We start from the raw sequence: 21418 nt of genomic DNA, 5'->3' as shown, positions 1-21418 counted from the left end.
CAGCCTGCTCGAGGTTATTAAATCCTCACAAAGAGAGAAAGAGAGAGAAAGAGAGAAAAAGAAACCAAACACTTATGTGGAAACTACATGAAGTGTTTGAATCAGACAATGACCTATCCTAGGCTCCCTCTGTATAACAGAGGGAACTAGAAGCACAAGCATTTCGCCACACTCGCATTAACATCTGCTAACCATGTGTATGTGACAAATAACATTTGATTTGATTTGATTTAACTCTACAACCACTAGAATCGAGCCAAGAGGACCCAGCCAGTCAGTCAACATTTCAGTGTACAATTGCCCTGTCACTGGGGTTTGTTTTGGTGTGTAGAATATGGATTAGACCACATTATTAGGGGTATTACTGCTCTGAGACGGAGATAAGAGAATAATGATGGAGACTAAAAGAGATCACGAGAGGACAGGGCTCGGTGTCTCTATACCCTCCATAATCCCCTCCCCCTGCCCCAATTTGCCCTGCTCCGGCCCCCTAAATGGTGGGGGGGCGACTGTCCCTTCGTCAGTCTCCACCTCCCCTCTGGCTCCTGAAATAACAAGGGGTGACGAGGAACGGTGCCGCGGTCTATCAACATCGATCTCAATGATCACCAGAAAATTACACTCATCACTTATTAATGGGCCACAGGTACAGCAACGACGTGAAGCACATCAAGATCCTGAACAGGGACGGCTGCTTTCACATCGCAGAGAACAACAAGTTCGGGAGTATATCAGTGAGTCTGTTTCCTTTTCAACGCCCTCACTGCATTTCATACAGAAATAACTCCCTCACTGCATTTCATACAGAAATAACTCCCTCGCTGCATTTCATACAGAAATAACTCCCTCACTGCATTTCTCAAATGATGTGTCAAAACATTATTCTTATTTTAGCTGCTTGCTGTGTGAAAATGGCTGTAATTAGAGATGTTTTACCGGTGTGGTTTACTTCACTGCCCGTAGGCCTTGTAGAGAGTTATAGACAGGGATCGGTCCAGGATGTGTTCTCTCCCTTCTATTCACCCAATATTATGTTGGCTTTAGCTATGCTTTACAAAGGACATTTTTACTGTTAGTCCTCTTCTGTAGTCCTCTTCTGTAGTCCTCTTCTGTAGTCCTCGTTTGTAGTCCTCTTCTGTAGTCCTCTTCTGTAGTCCTCTTCTTTAGTCCTCTTCTGTAGTTCTCTTCTGTAGTCCTCTTCTGTAGTCCTCTTCTGTAGTCCTCGTTTGTAGTCCTCTTCTGTAGTCCTCTTTTGTAGCCCTCTTCTTTACATATAGCCTACTTTTATTGTTGCCAAACCTTTCATAAAATGTCAAAAATGTCAAATGACACATTTTCATTTAAAGGTAATTTGTAATTGGACAGAGGAAATGTTTAAACAGATTTAGAATAATATAAAGTACACTATTATTTTCACAAATCATTTTTTTTCATGGGCTATTTTGCTAACCGTGAGAATGTTTGCCTATGCGTGTGGGTGTGTGGGCGTGTGGGTGTGGGTGTGTGTGTGTGGGTGTGGGTGTGTGGGCGTGTGGGCGTGTGGGCGTGTGGGCGTGTGGGTGTGTGTGTGTGTGTGTGTGGGTGTGTGTGTGTGTGTGCAGGAACTGATTGAGTACTACCAACATTACTCCCTGAGGGAAGGCTTCAGAAGCCTGGACACCACACTGCAGTTCCCCTACAGAGAGCAGGAGAGCCCCGCTGCTGTGCTCTGCACCAACCAACCTGGAGGAAAGAGTGAGTACACAGTACTACTACTACACATGCACAACACACACACAACACACACACACACACACACACACACACACACACACACACACACACACACACACACACACACACACACACACACACACACACACACACACACACACACACACACACACACACACACACACACACACACACAACACTACACGACACAACACTAAACGACACTACTCTACATGCACTCACACACACACCACACTACTCTGCACATAGCAATCACACTGAATAGATATTGGTATCAGGTGATTTGACTGCTTACCATGGCACTGAACAATGTAAAGAACTCTTACTACTAGCCTCCCAGTAGATGTAGCTACAGTCAACCTGCGTGCTTTTGTTTTGGGCCAGTGTGGCATCCATTCATTTTAACATGAGACAATTTGAATGACATACTGCTGGAATGTTTTATGTCTAGTCTAGAGGTCGACCGGTTATGATTTTTCAACGCCAATACCGATTATTGGAGCACCCAAAAAAAAGCATATACCGATTAATCGGCCGATTTTTATATATATATTTGTAATAATGACAATTACAACAATACTGAATGAACAATGAACACTTTTATTTTAACTTAATATAATACATCAATAAAATCAATTTAGTCTCAAATAAATAATGAAACATGTTCAATTTGGTTTAAATAATGCAAAAACAAAGTGTTGGAGAAGAAAGTTAAAGTGCAATATGTGCCATGTAAGAAAGCTAACGTTTAAGTTCCTTGCTCAGAACATGAGAACATATGAAAGCTGGTGGTTCCTTTTAACATGAGTCTTCAATATTCCCAGGTAGGAAGTTTTAGGTTGTAGTTATTATAGGACTATTTCTCTCTATACCATTTGTATTTCAAATACCTTTGACTATTGGATGTTCTAATAGGTACTTTAGTATTGCCAGCCTAATCTCTGGAGTTGATAGGCTTGAAGTCATAAACAGCGCAATGCTTGAAGCATTGCGAAGAGCTGCTGGCAAACGCAGTAAAGTGCTGTTTGAATGAATGCTTACGAGCCTGCTGCTGCCTACCATCGCTCAGTCAGACTGCTCTATCAAATCAGAGACTTAATTACAACATAATAACACACAGAAATACGAGACTTAGTTCATTAATATGGTCAAATCCGGAAACTATCATTTCGAAAACAAAACGTTTATTCTTTCAGTGAAATACGGAACCGTTACGTATTTTATCTAAGGGATGGCATCCATAAGTCTAAATATTGCTGTTACATTGCACAACCTTCAATGTTATGTCATAATTATGTAAAATTCTGGCAAATTAGTTCGCAACGAGCCAGGCGGCCCAAACTGTTGCGTATACCCTGACTCTGCGTGCAATGAATGCAAGAGAAGTGACAGAATTTCCCTAGTTAGTATTGCCTGCTAACATGTAGTTCTTTCAACTAAATATGCAGGTTTAAACATTTTACTTCTGTGTATTGATTTTAAGAAAGGCATTGATTTTTATGGTTAGGTACATTCGTGCAACGATTGTGCTTTTTTCCGCAAATGCGCTTTTGTTAAGTCATCCCCCGTTTGGCAAAGTTGGTCTTCACACAGTTCGCAACGAGCCAGGCGGCCCAAACTGCTGCATATAGCCTGACTCTGTTGCACAAAACACAAGAGAAGTGACACAATTTCCCTAGTTAAAAGAAAGTCATGTTAGCAGGCAATATTAACTAAATATGCAGGTTTAAAAATATATACTTGTGTATTGATTTTAAAGAAAGGCATTGATGTTTATGGTTAGGTACACATTGGTGCAACGACAGTGCTTTTTTCGCGAATGCACTTGTTAAATCACCCGTTTGGCGAAGTAGGCTGTGATTCAATGATAAATTAACAGGCATCTAGTAATATCATCAACCATGTGTAGTTAACTAGTGATTATGTTAAGATTGATTGTTTTTTATAAGATAAGTTTAATGCTAGCTAGCACCTTACCTTGGCTCCTTGCTGCACTCGCATAACAGGTAGTCAGCCTGCCACGCAGTCTCCGCGTGGAGTGTAATGTAATCGGCCATAATCGGTGTCCAAAAATGCCGATTACCGATTGTTATGAAAACTTGAAATCGGCCCTAATTAATCGGCCACTCCGATTAATCGGTTGACCTCTAGTCTAGATGACAGATCTACATGGTCTAGATGACAGAACTAGATGGTCTAAATTACAGGTCTCGTAGACAGGTCTAGATGGTCTAGTTGACAGGTCTAGATGGTCTAGATGGTCTACATGGTCTTGATGACAGGTCTAAATGGTCTAGATGACAGGTCTAGATGGTCTACATGGTCTAGATGACTGGTCTAGATGGTCTAGGTGACAGGTCTAGATGGTCTAGGTGACAGGTCTAGATGGTCTAGGTGACAGGTCTAGATGGTCTAGATGACAGGTCTAGATGGTCTAGGTGACAGGTCTAGATGGTCTAGATGACAGGTCTAAATGGTCTAGATGACAGGTCTAGATGGTCTACATGGTCTAGATGACTGGTCTAGATGGTCTAAATGACAGGTCTAGATGGTCTAGATGACAGGTCTAGATGGTCTAAATGTATAGTCCTGTACTGCTGTCAAAACATGGATATTGTTTAGTCCTGTTACAACATGGATACTGTATAGTCCTGTTACAACATGGATACTGTATAGTCCTGTTACAACATGGATACTGTATAGTCCTGTTACAACATGGATACTGTATAGTCCTGTTATAACATGGATACTGTATAGTCCTGGTACAACATGGATACTGTATAGTCCTGGTACAACATGGATACTGTATAGTCCTGGTACAACATGGATACTGTATAGTCCTGTTACAACATGGATACTGTATAGTCCTGTTATAACATGGATACTGTATAGTCCTGTTACAACATGGATACTGTATAGTCCTGTTACAACATGGATACTGTATAGTCCTGTTGCAACATGGATACTGTATAGTCCTGGTACAACATGGATACTGTATAGTCCTGTTACAACATGGATACTGTATAGTCCTGTTACAACATGGATACTGTATAGTCCTGTTGCAACATGGATACTGTATAGTCCTGTTACAACATGGATACTGTATAGTCCTGTTGCAACATGGATACTGTATAGTCCTGTTGCAACATGGATACTGTATAGTCCTGGTACAACATGGATACTGTATAGTCCTGGTACAACATGGATACTGTATAGTTCTGGTACAACATGGATACTGTATAGTCCTGGTACAACATGGATACTGTATAGTCCTGGTACAACATGGATACTGTATAGTCCTGGTACAACATGGATACTGTATAGTTCTGGTACAACATGGATACTGTATAGTCCTGGTACAACATGGATACTGTATAGTCCTGGTACAACATGGATACTGTATAGTCCTGTTACAACATGGATCCTGTATAGTGCTGTACTGCTGGTACAACATGGATACTGTATAGTCCTGGTACAACATGGATACTGTATAGTCCTGGTACAACATGGATACTGTATAGTTCTGGTACAACATGGATACTGTATAGTCCTGGTACAACATGGATACTGTATAGTCCTGGTACAACATGGATACTGTATAGTCCTGGTACAACATGGATACTGTATAGTCCTGGTACAACATGGATACTGTATAGTCCTGGTACAACATGGATACTGTATAGTCCTGTTACAACATGGATACTGTATAGTCCTGGTACAACATGGATACTGTATAGTCCTGGTACAACATGGATACTGTATAGTCCTGGTACAACATGGATACTGTATAGTTCTGTTACAACATGGATACTGTATAGTCCTGGTACAACATGGATACTGTATAGTCCTGTTACAACATGAATTCTGTATAGTCCTGTACTGCTGGTACAACATGGATCCTGTATAGTCCTGGTACAACATGGATAAAAGACACCAGAGACAGAGGAGAAGAGGCATGTTGGATCCTGGATCCCAGTGGGGAGGAAGGTGTTAAACGGCAGTACACCTGCGGCTCTGCTGCCTCAACCAGTGTGGAGATGAGATCTCATTGTAGCACCATATGTCCCTGTGTGAAAAGCGCTAGAACATCTCTCAGGATTCGTGGAAGGTTGTTTTGCGAGTGGGGATATAAACACAGAAAGGAAAGGCTGATGAATACAGTCAGTCAGAAGCTGCTGCCAGTCTCACTCTGATGAATACAGTCAGTCAGAAGCTGCTACCAGTCTCACTCTGATGAATACAGTCAGTCAGAAGCTGCTGCCAGTCTCACTCTGATGAATACAGTCAGTCAGAAGCTGCTACCAGTCTCACTCTGATGAATACAGTCAGTCAGTCAGAAGCTGCTACCAGTCTCACTCTGATGAATACAGTCAGTCAGTCAGAAGCTGCTGCCAGTCTCACTCTGATGAATACAGTCAGTCAGTCAGTCAGTCAGAAGCTGCTGCCAGTCTCACTCTGATGAATACAGTCAGTCAGTCAGTCAGAAGCTGCTGCCAGTCTCACTCTGATGAATACAGTCAGTCAGTCAGAAGCTGCTGCCAGTCAGCTCCGTTTGCATTTAGTTGTCTCTCAAATGTCTTTCGGCCTAAAAACAAACACACAAACAGACAGACAGACAAAATGGAGAGAGGAAGGAGGAGGAAAAACAAGTCCCTCACTTAAAGAATTGAATTCTAACCTCTCTCCTCCTCTCTCCTCTCTCCTTCTCTCTCCTCCTGTCTAATGCCCCAGCTCACAGAATTCAGCTCCCATTTTCACTTGTAAATAAAAACATTTTTGCTGTTCTTCTCCAAAAAAGGTAGAACCATTTTGGGCTCCATGTAAAGCCCTCTGTGGAAAAGGTTCTACACGGAACCCAAAACAGTTTTACTAGGAACCAACAAAGGGTTCTACTAAGGGGACACCCGAAGAACCCCTTTAAGTTCTAGATAGCACTTATTTTGTATGAATAAAAAATCTGAGAACAGTAATATATTACACACATGAAGGTACACTTAATCAGTAATTTCGGATAAAAAAAAAAACACAAATGTGGTATGGCTGAAATGATAATGCATGGTTGAAATGCTAATGAATGGTTGAAATGCTAATGCATGGCTGAAATGATAATGCATGGTTGAAATGCTAATGAATGGTTGAAATGCTAATGCATGGCTGAAATGATAATGCATGGCTGAAATGCTAATGCATGGCTGAAATGATAATGCATGGCTGAAATGCTAATGCATGGCTGAAATGCTAATGAATGGCTGAAATGCTAATGAATGGCTGAAATGCTAATGCATGGCTGAAATGCTAATGCATGGCTGAAATGCTAATGCATGGCTGAAATGCTAATGCATGGCTGAAATGCTAATGCATGGCTGAAATGCTAATGCATGGCTGAAATGCTAATGCAGGGTTGAAATGATAATGCATGGCTGAAATGCTAATGCATGGCTGAAATGCTAATGCATGGCTGAAATGCTAATGCCTGGTTATCTTCCATTTTGGACCTGACTCTGTATGCATATCTACATATCTGAGTAGAATCCCTCTTGGTTCCTACTTTTACAACATAATCAACCCTTTAGAGCAGGGATGTCGAAAGCATTCGGTCTTCAACAAATGTGTTATATTTCCTTGCCGTCAAAATGTTCACACAAAAAAAAACTAACATTTTTGATGTTCCCTGACTGTCTAGTGATTATTAGTGAGCTGGTCCGTCAATAAACGATATGAATGTAGGTCTATTATCATTCATACACCGTTTTGATTTGGTTTTAGTCATTTTAAAGTATATTGAGTTCCCCCCCAACGTATTTTTTTCACTGTGTATATATATATATATATATATTACCTGCATGATATGTGTCTCGTTGTAGTTAGCTCCTTGGAGGAAACAGTATGGGGTCGTATGGAAACATATATCCGACAGAGTACAGAGATATTAAAATGCTCATCAGATTTCTCCTCTTGATACCACAGGTTGACTAGGTTCATGTGAATCCAGGTTCTCCTCATTAGTAACTAGCCAGGGTTATATATATATTTATAAACAGGGTGGTTGGAGCCCTGAATGCTGATTGGCTGAAAGCCGTGATATATATATATATATATTTTCACCTTTATTTAACCAGGTAGGCTAGTTGAGAACAAGTTCTCATTTACAACTGCGACCTGGCCAAGATAAAGCAAAGCAGTGAGACAAAAACAACAACACAGAGTTACACATTGTATAAACAAACGTACAGTCAATAACACAATAGAAAAAGTATATATACAGTGTCTGCAAATGAGGTAAGATAAGGGAGTTAAGGCAATAAATAGGCCATAGTGGCGAGATAATTACAATATAGCAATTAAACACTGGAGTGATAGATGTGCAGAAGATGAGTATGCAAGTAGAGATACTGGGGTGCAAAGGAGCAAAAATAAATAACAGTATGGGGATGGGGTAGTTGGATGGGCTATTTACAGATGGGCTATGTACAGGTGCAGTGATCTGTGAGCTGCTCTGACAGCTGATGCTTAAAGCTAGTGAGGGAGATATGAATCTCCAGCTTCAGTGATTTTTGCAGTTCGTTCCAGTCATTGGCAGCAGAGAACTGGAAGGAAAGGCGGCAGAAGGAGGAATTGGCTTTGGGGGTGACCAGTGAAATATACCTGCTGGAGTGCTTGCTACGGGTGGGTGCTTCTATAGTGATCAGTGAACTGAGATAAGGCGGGGCTTTACCTAGCAAATACTTATAGATGACCTGGAGCCAGTGGGTTTGGCGACGAGTATGAAGCGAGGGCCAGCCAACGAGGGCATACAGGTCGCAGTGGTGGGTAGTATATGGGACTTTGGTGACAAAACGGATGGCACTGTGATAGACTGCATCCAATTTGCTGAGTAGAGTGTTGGAGGCTATTTTGTAAATGACATAGCCGAAGTCAAGGATCGGTAGGATGGTCAGTTTTACGAGGGTATGTTTGGCAGCATGAGTGAAGGATGCTTTGTTGCGAAATAGGAAGCCGATTCTAGATTTAATTTTCGATTGGAGATGCTTAATGTGAGTCTGGAAGGAGAGTTTACAGTCTATCCAGACACCTAGGTATTTGTAGTTGTCCACATATTCTAAGTCAGAACCGTCCAGAGTAGTGATGCTGGACGGGCGGGCAGGTGTGGGCAGCGATCGGTTGAAGAGCATGCATTTAGTTTTACTTGCATTTAAGAGCAGTTGGAGGCCACGGAAGGAGAGTTGTATGGCATTAAAGCTTGTCTGGCGATTAGTTAACACAGTGTCCAAAGAAGGGCCAGAGGTATACAGAATGGTGTCGTCTGCGTAGAGATGGATCACAGAATCACCAGCAGCAAGAGCGACATCATTGATGTCTGCAGAAAAAAGAGTCAGCCCGAGGATTGAACTCTGTGGCACCCCCATAGAGACTGACAGAGGTCCGGACAAACAGGCCCTCCGATTTGACACACTGAACTCTGTCTGAGAAGTAGTTAGTGAACCAGGCGAGGCAGTCATTTGAGAAACCAAGGCTGTTGAGTCTGCCAATAAGAATGTGGTGATTGACAGAGTGGAAAGCCTTGGCCAGGTCGATGAATACGGTTGCACAGTATCGTCTCTTATCGATGGCGGTTATGATGTCGTTTAGGACCTTGAGCGTGGCTGAGGTGAGACCGTATACCACAGGTATGAAAAAACAGTTATTTTTAATGTTCTAATTACGTTGGTAAGCAGTTTATAATAGCAATAAGGTACCTCTGGGGTTTGTGGTATATGGCCAATATACCATCTGGCCAACACCCCCTCGTGCCTTATTGCTTAAATATATACCGTGTCGTAAAAAAGTATTTGACCCCGTTCTGATAATCTCTATTTTTGCATATACATGTATTTTATACTGAATGTTATCAGATCTTCAACCAAAACCTAATATTAGATAAAGGGAACCTGAGTTTACAAATAACGAAAACAATTGATACTTATTTAATTTATTTAATTAACAAAGTTATGCAACACCCAATGCCCCTGTGTGAAAAAGTAATTACACCATCTTACACTCAATAACTGGTTGTGTCACCTTCAGCTGCAATGACTCCAACCAAACACTTCCTGTAGTTGTTGATCTGTCTCTCACGTCAATGTGGAGGAATGTTGGCCTACTCCTGCATGCAGAACTGCTTTAACTCAGTGACATTTGTGGGTTTTCAAGCATAAATTGCTTGTGTCAAGTCCTGCCACAACATCTCAAATGGGATTAGGCCTGAACTTTGACTAAGCCATTTTAAAACGTCAAATGTGTTGCTTTTTTTTTTGACAGTAGATCTAACCTACTAGGCAAACTTGGGCTACAGATCTAATTATATTTAATGAAATGTTGAACTTTGTATGTCGCTTTTCAAAGAATCTCAAAGCGCATAAAAAGTAAAACAAGAACAAACAAACAAAAATGTAAATGATGGAGATTTAAAGTCTCAGTTGGCTTGGGATGAAGTTGAGGCAGTTTGGAAAGGCAGTGGAGCGGGCATTGATGGGACAGCCAATGAGAAACAACGACAGTCTGAAACAGCAGGCCCGCTTCAACAGCCCACCACACCTGCTTCTCTGAATAGTCAGTCAGTCCATTGGAGCCGCTGGTACTGGTACTCCATAGCCAGGAATACAGCACCCACCTGGGTGATACCACGGCTCCTGAACAGTCCCTGGCCTTCCTCTGGACACAGCATGCAGTCCTTGGTGTAATAGTTCCAAACAGATTATTTGAATCCAAACAGCCAACCAGCTACCTAGCTTTAAAGCCAAAATACTTTTCATCATGATTCAGCAACTCTGAGAGTCAAGACCACAGGATATAGTGATCAAACCCTAGAGCAGCCAACCAAAATAAATATATCTTTACAGAGCGCTTTGCCTAGGCTACCTCACGGTGCCATGGCAACCACGCAACCACAGTTGCCGTTCATTCTGTCTATGAGGTTCTTCTAATTTGAAGTGTGTAAAAGGCATGCAGTGTTTTGGCCTAGCCTTGCCTGGCTGGTGTGATGTGCTGTAGGAGGTCTTACAAGAGGATGTGCTTACAAGAGTTGAACAGGGAGTCTGGTACTCTGGTTGGTGGTGTATGTATGTTTATGTGTTTGTGTATGTGTGTTCATATAACTCTGGCCTCACACTGTAGAGTCTGGATAGTCAATGGTGGCTCATTAATAAAATGTCTCTATGTTGAGCAGGTATAGCAGTTGCCATTAGCTCTGTGACTGGGAGCAGGGTAAACATATTGTCTGGGCTGTATAGCAGTAGCCATTAGCTCTGTGACTGGGAGCAGGGTAAATATATTGTCTGGGCTGTATAGCAGTAGCCATTAGCTCTGTGACTGGGAGCAGGGTAAACATATTGTCTGGGCTGTATAGCAGCAGCCATTAGCTCTGTGACTGGGAGCAGGGTAAACATTTTGTCTGGGATGTATAGCAGTAGCCGTTAGCCCTGTGACTGGGAGATAGCAGCAACCATTAGCCCTGTGATCTGGAGATAGCAGCAGCCGTTAGCCCTGTGACTGGGAGATAGCAGCAGCCATTAGCCCTGTGATCTGGAGATAGCAGCAGCCATTAGCCCTGTGATCTGGAGATAGCAGCAGGCATTAGCCCTGTGATCTGGAGATAGCAGCAGCCATTAGCCCTGTGATCTGGAGATAGCAGCAGCCATTAGCCCTGTGATCTGGAGATAGCAGCAGCCATTAGCCCTGTGGCTGGGAGATAGCAGTAGCCATTAGCCCTGTGATCTGTAGATAGCAGCAGCCATTAGCCCTGTGATCTGGAGATAGCAGCAGCCATTAGCCCTGTGATCTGTAGATAGCAGCAGCCATTAGCCCTGTGATCTGGAGATAGCAGCAGCCATTAGCCCTGTGACTGGGAGATAGCAGCAGCCATTAGCCCTGTGACTGGGAGATAGCAGTAGCCATTAGCCCTGTGATCTGTAGATAGCAGCAGCCATTAGCCCTGTGACTGGGAGATAGCAGCAGCCATTAGCCCTGTGACTGGGAGATAGCAGCAGCCATTAGCCCTGTGACTGGAGATAGCAGCAGCCGTTAGCCCTGTGACTGGGAGCAGGGTGAACATATTGCCTGGTTCACATCAGCTCTGTTGCATTGCTCTGGGCCTGCTGGTCAGACGGGACATCATATGGTAGCAGGATGAGGGCCAAATGCAGATAGCAGGTCCTTACGGTGACATCGGCTTTGGGGTAAACACGCACACATACACAAAGAAACAGTCTGGACATAGTGGAGGACAGTTGGGTAAAATTCCATTTCAATGCCATTAACGTCCATTCAGTTGCTCATAAAATATGAAGCAGCGTTTGAAGAATGTTAAATGAATCAACAATAAATCAATGAATCATTACATTCTAAAAAGGAATGGACATTTTCTAATCATGACTTCTCCCTGAGGTTTTTAAAAATATAGACTAGAAATAGGAAATGGACTAAAAGAGCATTCTAAGGAGTGACCATGATGTACATTTTCACCAACTCAGTGAGATTGTTCTGGTTGTTTGGGTTTCTGGTCGGAGGTTCTGTTCATCTATCAATCTGCACTCTTCTACGGGCTGCTGCTGCTTTTGCATGTTCATTTAGAGTTGGGATTAAACATGCTTTTCTCTCTCCTCTCCTACTCCTTCCTCTGCATTACTACATGCCTATCCTTTACCCTCCTCTCCCAGACCTGCTCCCTCCCCTCCCCTCCCTCCTACCTCCTCTCCCCCCTCCTCTCCCCTACCTGCTCCCTCCCCTCCCTACTACATGCTCCCTCCTCTCCCCTACCTATTCCCTCCTCTCCTCTACCTACTCCCTCCCCCCTCTCCCATACCTGCTCCCTCCCCCCTCTCCCATACCTGCTCCCTCCCCTCCCCTCCCTCCTACCTCCTCTCCCCCCTCCTCTCCCCTACCTGCTCCCTACCCTCCCTCCCCTCCCTCATACCTGCTCCCTCCTCTCCCCTACCTATTCCCTCCTCTCCTCTCCCCTACCTACTCCCTCCCCTCCTCTCCCCTACCTACTCCCTCCTCTCCCCTACCTACTCCCTCCCCCCTCTCCCCTACCTACTCCATCCTCTCCTCTCCCCTACCTGCTCCCTCCTCTCCCCTACCTACTCCCTCCCCCCTCTCCCCTACCTGCTCCCTCCTCTCCCCTACCTACTCCCTCCCCCCTCTCCCCTACCTGCTCCATCCTCTCCCCTACCTACTCCCTCCCTCCTCTCCCCTACCTGCTCCATCCTCTCCCCTACCTACTCCCTCCCTCCTCTCCCCTACCTGCTCCATCCTCTCCCCTACCTACTCCCTCCCCCCTCTCCCCTACCTACTCCCTCCCCTCCTCTCCCCTACCTGCTCCCTCCCTCTCCTCCTCTCCCCTACCTGCTCCCTCCTCTCCCCTACCTACTCCCTCCCCCCTCTCCCCTACCTGCTCCCTCCTCTCCCCTACCTACTCCCTCCCTCCTCTCCCCTACCTGCTCCCTCCCTCCCCTCCTCTCCCCTACCTGCTCCCTCCTCTCCCCTACCTACTCCCTCCCCCTCTCCCCTACCTACTCCCTCCCCCCTCTCCCCTACCTACTCACTCTCTCCCTCCTCTCCCCTACCTGCTCCCTCCTCTCCCCTACCTACTCCCTCCCTCCTCTCCCCTACCTGCTCCCTCCCTCCCCTCCTCTCCCCTACCTGCTCCCTCCTCTCCCCTACCTACTCGCTCCCCCCTCTCCACTACCTGCTCCCTCCTCTCCCCTACCTACTCCCTCCCCCCTCTCCCCTACCTGCTCCCTCCTCTCCCCTACCTACTCCCTCCCCCCTCTCCCCTACCTGCTCCATCCTCTCCCCTACCTACTCCCTCCCCCCTCTCCCCTACCTGCTCCATCCTCTCCCCTCTACTCCCTCCCCCTCTCCCCTACCTACTCCCTCCCCTCCTCTCCCCTACCTGCTCCCTCCTCTCCCCTACCTACTCCCTCCCCCTCTCCCCTACCTGCTCCATCCTCTCCTCTACCTACTCCCTCCCCCCTCTCCCCTACCTGCTCCATCCTCTCCCCTACCTACTCCCTCCCCCTCTCCCCTACCTGCTCCCTCCTCTCCCCTACCTACTCCCTCCCTCCTCTCCCCTACCTGCTCCTTCCTCTCCCCTACCTACTCCCTCCCCCCTCTCCCCTACCTGCTCCCTCCACTCCCCTACATACTCCCTCCCCCCTCTCCCCTACCTGCCCCCTCCTCTCCCCTACCTACTCCCTCCCCCCTCTCCCCTACCTACTCCCTCCCCCCTCTCCCCTACCTGCTCCCTCCTCTCCCCTACCTGCTCCCTCCCCCCTCTCCCCTACCTGCTCCCTCCTCTCCCCTACCTGCTCCCTCCCCCCTCTCCCCTAACTGCTCCCTCCTCTCCCCTACCTACTCCCTCCCCCCTCTCCCCTACCTGCTCCCTCCTCTCCCCTACCTACTCCCTCCCCCCTCTCCCCTACCTACACCCTCCCCCCTCTCCCCTACCTGCTCCCTCCTCTCCCCTACCTACTCCCTCCCCCCTCTCCCCTACCTACTCCCTCCCCCCTCTCCCCTACCTACTCCCTCCCCCCTCTCCCCTACCTAATCCCTCCTCTCCCCTACCAACTCCCTCCCCCCTCTCCCTACCTGCTCCCTCCACTCCCCTACCTACTCCCTCCCCCCTCTCCCCTACCTGCTCCCTCCTCTCCCCTACCTACTCCCTCCCCTCCTCTCCCCTACCTACTCCCTCCCCCCTCTCCCCTACCTACTCCCTCCCCCCTTCCCCTACCTGCTCCCTCCACCCTCTCCCCTACCTACTCCCTCCCCCCTCCCCCCTACCTGCTCCCTCCCCCCTCTCCTCCATCCTCTCCTCTCCTCTGCCATAGATCCATTGCTCTGTGGGCTGTCTTATGTAACTTCTGCGGGCTACTGCTTTGTTCCTCCCTCCTCTGCTCCTTTCTGGTCAGGTACCACGTCTCCTTATTCCTACTCTTTTCATTGTGGCGCTCTGACTACTTAGCATGCGTAGTGAGTCTAGTCTAGTCCCAGATCACAGTTATCACTGCCTCCATCGTCTCTCCCAGCCTTCCATCTCACCATCTCACCTCGCTCCCTCCATCTTGCTGGAAATGTGTGTGTGTGTGTGTGTGTGTGTGTGTGTGTGTGTGTGTGTGTGTGTGTGTGTGTGTGTGTGTGTGTGTGTGTGTGTGTGTGTGTGTGTGTGTGTGTGTGTGTAGGGGGTCAGGGGTTCTATGTGGGTATATGCATCTCTGTTGGTATATGTGTGTTTGTGTACATGCCTGCGTGCATATTTGTTACACTCTGTACGTGTGTGTGTGCTCTCATAGTGTTTATTCATATGTGTGTGTTAGCACCAAGACGTTGACATGTGACAAGACGATGAGGCGGGCCAAATAGACTGACCGTAACTGGGTCATCATATCACACCCCAGTGACCCTGACAGACAGCTTTGCAGACCAATCAAATCAGCCTATTTAAGCTGTCAGGTCAGTGAAGCATTTTTCCACAACAGCAGTAGTATTACAGGCCAAAACTGCCATGTACCCAGCAGAGCTAACCAGCTCCAGCTCCGTATCTGTCTTTTTCCTTTGTTATCTTACTGTGTGCATGACTGCAGCTCACAAACAGGCAGGCAGGCAGACAGGTATTTCAGTCAAGGTATTTCACATCAGCAGCAGACAGAGGTTGTCTGGCATGCTCTCTCACACACGCCAACTTTGTCTCAGAGCATTTCGTTATATTTTGTACGTAGATCCGAGACACTCCATTTCGTATGATATGTTACATTTCGTATCGTATGTATTCATTTGTGGATGTCCATCATCCATTTCGTATGATATGTACAAATTACAATGTGTATCATACAGTATGTTTTCAATTTGCAAAAATAACAATATGTTACGAATTTGAAAAAGTATGATATGTTATGAATTCCAATTTGTTGTGGCTAACGTTGGCTAGGTGGCTAATTGTAATGTTGGCTCGCTGGCTAACTTTAGCTAGGGATTAGGGTTAAGATAAGGAGTTAGGTTAAAGGGTTAAGGTTAGGGTTAGGGGAAGGGTTAGCTTACATGCTAAGTACGGTAGTTGCAAAGTATCAAAACATTAGTATGTAGTTAAAATGTTGCTAATTAGCTCAAACGGTAAAGTTGTTCATGATGAGATTTGAACACGCAACCTTTGGCTTGCTAGACCTTTGCGTTATAGTTTGTGTAGCCTACAAACTTACACACAACTTTTCTAACTACTGCATTCCCTGTCTTAGTAATCATAAGCACAATTTAATGTTATTTTTTTAGGAGGGGAGTATGCTACCTACAGCTATTTACATGTTTTACACAAATACACTACATCACCAAAATTATGTGGAAACCTGCTCATCGAACTTCTCATACCAAATCATGGGCATCAATATGGGGTTGGTCCCCCCTTTGCTGCTATAACAGCCTCCATTCTTCTGGAAAGGCTTTCCACTAGATGTTGGAACATTTCTGCAGGGACTTGCTTCCATTCAGCAATAGTGAGGTCGGGCACTGATGTTGGGCGATTAAGCTTGGCTTGCGTTCGTATTCATCCCAAAGTTGTTCAATGGGGTTGAGGCCAGGGTTCTATGCAGGCCAGTCAAGTTCTACCGCACCGATCTCAACAAACCATTTCTGTATGGACCTCACTTTGTGCATGCTGAAAAAGGAAAAGGCCTGCCCCAAACTGTTGCCACAAAGTTGGAAGCACAGAATTATCAACAATATCATTGAATGCTGTAGCGTTAAGATTTCCCCTTCACTGGAACTAAGGGACCGCCCGAACAGTCCCAGACCGTTATTCCTCCTCCACCAAACTTTACAGTTGGCACTATGCATTCGGGCGGTTAGCGTTCTCCTGGCATCTGCCAAACCCAGATTTGTCCCTCAGACGGCCAGATAATGAAAAGTAATTCATCACTCCAGAGAATGCTTTTCCACTACTCCAGAATCCAATGGTGGCGAGCTTTACACCACTCCAGCCGATGCTTGGCATTGCACATGGTGATGTTAGGTTTGTGTGCAGCTGCTCAGCCATGGAAACCCATTTCATGAAGCTCCCGATGAACAGTTCTTGTGCTGATGTTGCTTCCAGAGGCAGTTTGGGACTTGGTAGTGAGTGTTGCAACCGAGGACAGATTATTTTTTACACGTTACGCGCTTCAGCACTCGGCGGTCCCATTCTGTGAGCTTGTGTGGCCTACCACTTCGTGGCTTAGCCATTGTTGCTCCTAGACATTTCCACTTCACAATAACAGCACTTACAGTTGACCGGGGCAGGTCTAGCAGGGTAGAAATTTGACGAACTGACTTGTTGAAAAGGTGGCATCCTATGACAGTGCCACATTGAAAGTCCACTGAGCTCTTCAGTAAGGCCATTCTACTGCCAATGTTTGTCTTTGGAGATTGCATAGTTGTGTGCTCGATATTATACACCTGTCAGCAACGGGTGTGGCTGAAATAGCCAAATCCACTAATTTGAAGGGGTGTCCACATACTTTTGCACATATAGTGTACATCAGTGGCGGTCGGTGACGTTTAAGATGAGGAAGGACGATTTATTTTTCTCATGAGCATGTCCTTATTTCTATTGGATGACTGTCATTCATATTCAATTCACCCAGTTCAATATAACATCGATAGGTTTAGACTACTACATGATTCTACAATTATCCCTATACCCATCATGAGGTTACTACAACCTAGCGAAAGTTGACAATGTAGATGCACACATGTCGAGAGTAAAATTTGAGGTGACAGACAGTGACACATTCAAAACCGCCATGCAAACTCTTGCCTGCATCTAGCTGATCTAGATTGTAATCATTAGTCTAACTGTTGCAAATTAGAGTTTCTATTGGACAAATCCAGGTATGTTTATCCCCGTTTAGTTCGATTTGCTTATGTTTAAAAAAAAGTTTTACAACAGAATCGGTGGAATGAATACACCCCTGATCACATGTAAACACAGATCACTTTCATAGCAGCCACTTTGTATTCCTTCTCGCATCTATGTGCTCTCCTCCTCTCACCTCTTCCCTTCACTTGTGGAAATTCCACAAATTAACTTTTAACAAGGCACACCTGTTAATAGAAATGCATTCCAGGTGACTACCTCATGAAACTAGTTGAGATAATGCCAAGAGTGTGCAAAGCTGTCATCAAGGCAAAAGGTGGCTACTTTGAAGAATCTAAAATCTAAAATATATTTCGATTTAACACTTTTTTGGTTACTACATGATTCCATATGTGTTATTTCATAGTTTTGATGTCACTATTATTATTTGATGTCACTATTATTAGAAAATAGTTTTGATGTCTTCACTATTATTAGAAAATAGTTGTTTTTTTTTAAATAAAGAAAAACCCTTGAATGAGTAGTTGTGTCCAAACTTTGTTAAAATCAGGCTGCAGGTTTTTTTTCTCCAGCTGTTCAGAAATATGAGGCAGAGACATCATAAGGGGTTCAGAAGAGAGGAGTAAAGATCAAACCATGAAGGGAGGGGGAGTGTGAGCAGCAGCTATGTTAGAATAAATAATGGTGTGCTTAAATTAACACACACGCAGAACGAGATCTGGATCCTTAGCTTGAAGGAAGACGTTCCTGGAGGGGCGGGATTTGTTTTATACGTAGTCTATGATCTGTTAAAGATAACATAGTCTTTGGTCTGTTGAAGATAACATAGTCTGTGGTCTGTTGAAGATAACATGGTCTGTTGAAGATAATTTATCATCCAATAAGATACAGTCTATGGTCTGTTAAAGATAACAGTTTAAGTTTAAGATAGCATAGCATCCAAGAAGAGACAGATTGAAGGAACCTTCAAATGTTCCTCCCTTCACATGGTCTAGTTTATCATTAATCCAGCCACCCGTAGTGTGGCTTATGCTGTTGACACAATCCAGGCCACAATCAAAACAGACACTTCATTTGGACGGGATGTGCCCCGGCTTTGCACAAATCATTCCTTTAAATGGGTCTGGGATAAGAGAGGAGAGAGAAAGGGGAGTGATGTGATTATGCATGCCTCATCATCTCCCTCAGACTGTCTGGAGTGAAAGAGAGGATATCATACATGTGTGTGACAGAAAGAGAGACAGACAGAGAGAGAAATAGAGAGTGAGAGAAAGAAATAGAGAGAGACAGAGAGAGAAATAGAGAGAGGGAGAAAGGGGAGAGAGAGAGAGAGAGAGAGAAAGGGGAGAGAGAGAGAGAGAGAGAGAGAGAGAGAGAGAGAGAGAGAGAGAGAGAGAGAGAGAGAGAGAGAGAGAGGGAGAGAGAGAGAGAGGGAGAGAGAGAGAGAGAGGGAGAGAGAGAGAGACAGAAAAGGGAGAGAGAGAGAGGGGTAGAGAGAGAGAGAGAAAGAGGGAGGAGAGGGGAGAGGGAGAGAGAGAGAGAAAGGGGAGAGAGCGAGAGAGAGAGAGAGAGAAAAGAGAGAGAGAGAGAGAGGGGTAGAGAGAGGGAGAAAAAGGGGAGAGAGAAAGAGGGGGTGGAGAGAGAGAGAGAAAGAGGGGGAGAGGGGAGAGAGAGAGAGAGAGAGAGAGAAAGGGAGAGAGAGAGAGAGAGAGAAAGGGGAGAGAGTGAGAGAGAGAGAGAGAGAGAGAGAGAGAGAGAGAGAGAGAGAGAGAGAGAGAGAGAGAGAGAGAGAGAGAGAGAGAGAGAGAGAGAGAGAGAGAGAGAGAGAGAGAGAGAGAGAGAGACAGAAAAGGGAGAGAGAGAGAGGGGTGGAGAGAGGGAGAAAAAGGGGAGAGAGAAAGAGGGGGTGGAGAGAGAGAGAGAAAGAGGGAGGAGAGGGGAGAGGGAGGGAGAGAGAAAGAATGGGAGAGAGAGAGAAAGAAAGGGAGAGAGAGAAGGGTGAATAAAGACATTTCAAATGTCATGTTATGGACAAAAGGGAAAATAAATAAACATAAATATGGGTTATATTTACAATGGTGTTTGTTCTTCACTGGTTGCCCTTTTCTTGAGGCAACAGGTCACAAATATTGCTGCTGTGATGTCACACTGTGGTATTTCACCCAATAGATATGGGAGTTTAGGGGTCTGTGTAATCTGAGGATATTTTACCAGAATTTTGCATGCAGTCTCAATTTGGTGTTTGTCACATTTAGCTAATTCTTGGTTGGTGAGCGGACCCCAGACCTCACAACCATAAAGGGCAATGGGTTCTATAACTGATTCAAGTATTTTTAGCCAGATCCCAATTGGTACAGTATGTTGAATTTTATGTTCCTTTTGATGGCATAGAAGGCCCTACTTGCCTTGTCTCTCAGATCGTTCACAGCTTTGTGGAAGTTACCTGTGGCACTGATGTTTAGGCCGAGGTAGGTATAGTTTTTTGTGTGCTCTAGGGCAACGGTGTCTAGATGGAATTTGTATTTGTGGTCCTGGCGACTGGACCTTTTTTGGAACACCATTATTTTGGTCTTACTGAGATTTACTGTCAGTGCCCAGGTCTGTCAGGGCCCAGGTCTGTCAGGGCCCAGGTCTGACAGAATCTGTGAAGATCTAGGTGCTGCTGTAGGCCCTCCTTGTTTAGGGGACAGAAGCAGCAGATCATCAGCAAACAGTAGACATTTGACTTCAGATTCTAGCTGGGTGAGTCCGTGTGCTGCAGACTGTTCTAGTGCCCTCGCCAATTCTCTCTCTCTCTCTTTTTGCCACCCCCCCTCTCTCTCTCCACAGTGTTCACCCCTAAGGTGATAGGTGTGGCGAAAGCCCGCTATGACTTCAGCTCCAGGGACACCAGAGAGCTGTCTCTACAGGAGGGAGACGTAGTGAAGATCTATACCAAGTCAGGAGCCAATGGCTGGTGGAGGGGAGAGGTCAACGGCAGGGTGAGTGCCCCCCCCCCCCCCCCCCCCGAAGCCAATCAGTTTCTCCAGTCAATCACCTGTCTGTTATATTCCTGTTGAGTCGGGGAGAGAGAGTCACATACAAAACAACCAAACACACAAACATACAGTGAAATGTGATGTTTAAGTTTTTTAACATTTTTATACATTTGCAAACATTTCCCCCCAAAACTGTTTTTGCTTTGTCATTATGGGGTATTGTGTGTATATTGATGCGGGGGGGGGATGATTTAATACATTTTAGAAAAAGTCTGTAATGTAATAACATTTTGAAAAAGTCAAGGGGTCTGAATACTTTTGCAAATGCACCGTACATACCATATACACACTCCAACACGGCACCTCTCTGATGGTTGGGTCTACTGTTTGATATTGCATATGAGCACGTCCTATTCTAATGCAGTACGTGTGTATGTTTTCGTGTGAGTGTGCAGTTATGTTTGTACACATGTCTGCTTCTGACAGTGGGGCCTAAGAGATGTGAGTGACTCTAATAATGTGTGGGAGTGTTTTTGTGCGAATGTCTGTGTAGACTGATGTCTGTTGTCTGTCTGTCTGACTCGGCTATAGTGATCACTAAACAGCTCTGTCACAGAGTACTGCAGTGCCTGCCGCTCTTTAGAGTGGGATAGATGGGCCGGTGTTATCTAGTAACACCTGACTCTTTAGAGTGGGATAGATGGGCCGGTGTTATCTAGTAACACCTGACTCTTTAGAGTGGGATAGATGGGCCAGTGTTATCTAGTAACACCTGACTCTTTAGAGTGGGATAGATGGGCCAGTGTTATCTAGTAACGCCTGACTC

General features: G+C 45.4%; 1 protein-coding gene across 1 annotated transcript in view; it reads left to right on the top strand.

The window, feature by feature from the left end:
* Window positions 1–21418, top strand: part of LOC139531501 (guanine nucleotide exchange factor VAV3-like) — a 202796-nt gene that overhangs the window by 176809 nt on the left and 4569 nt on the right. Inside the window, exons 24-26 of the mRNA XM_071327994.1 lie at window positions 647–734; window positions 1602–1734; window positions 20444–20595. Of these exons, the coding sequence (XP_071184095.1) occupies window positions 647–734; window positions 1602–1734; window positions 20444–20595 (373 nt within the window). The remainder of the gene's footprint in view (window positions 1–646; window positions 735–1601; window positions 1735–20443; window positions 20596–21418) is intronic.

The sequence above is a fragment of the Salvelinus alpinus genome, chromosome 10 (genome assembly GCF_045679555.1).
Source record: "Salvelinus alpinus chromosome 10, SLU_Salpinus.1, whole genome shotgun sequence".
In the NCBI taxonomy this organism is placed as follows: domain Eukaryota; kingdom Metazoa; phylum Chordata; class Actinopteri; order Salmoniformes; family Salmonidae; genus Salvelinus; species Salvelinus alpinus.
The sequence above is the reverse complement of the archived record's forward strand: the minus strand, read 5'-3'. Positions and strand labels throughout refer to the sequence as shown.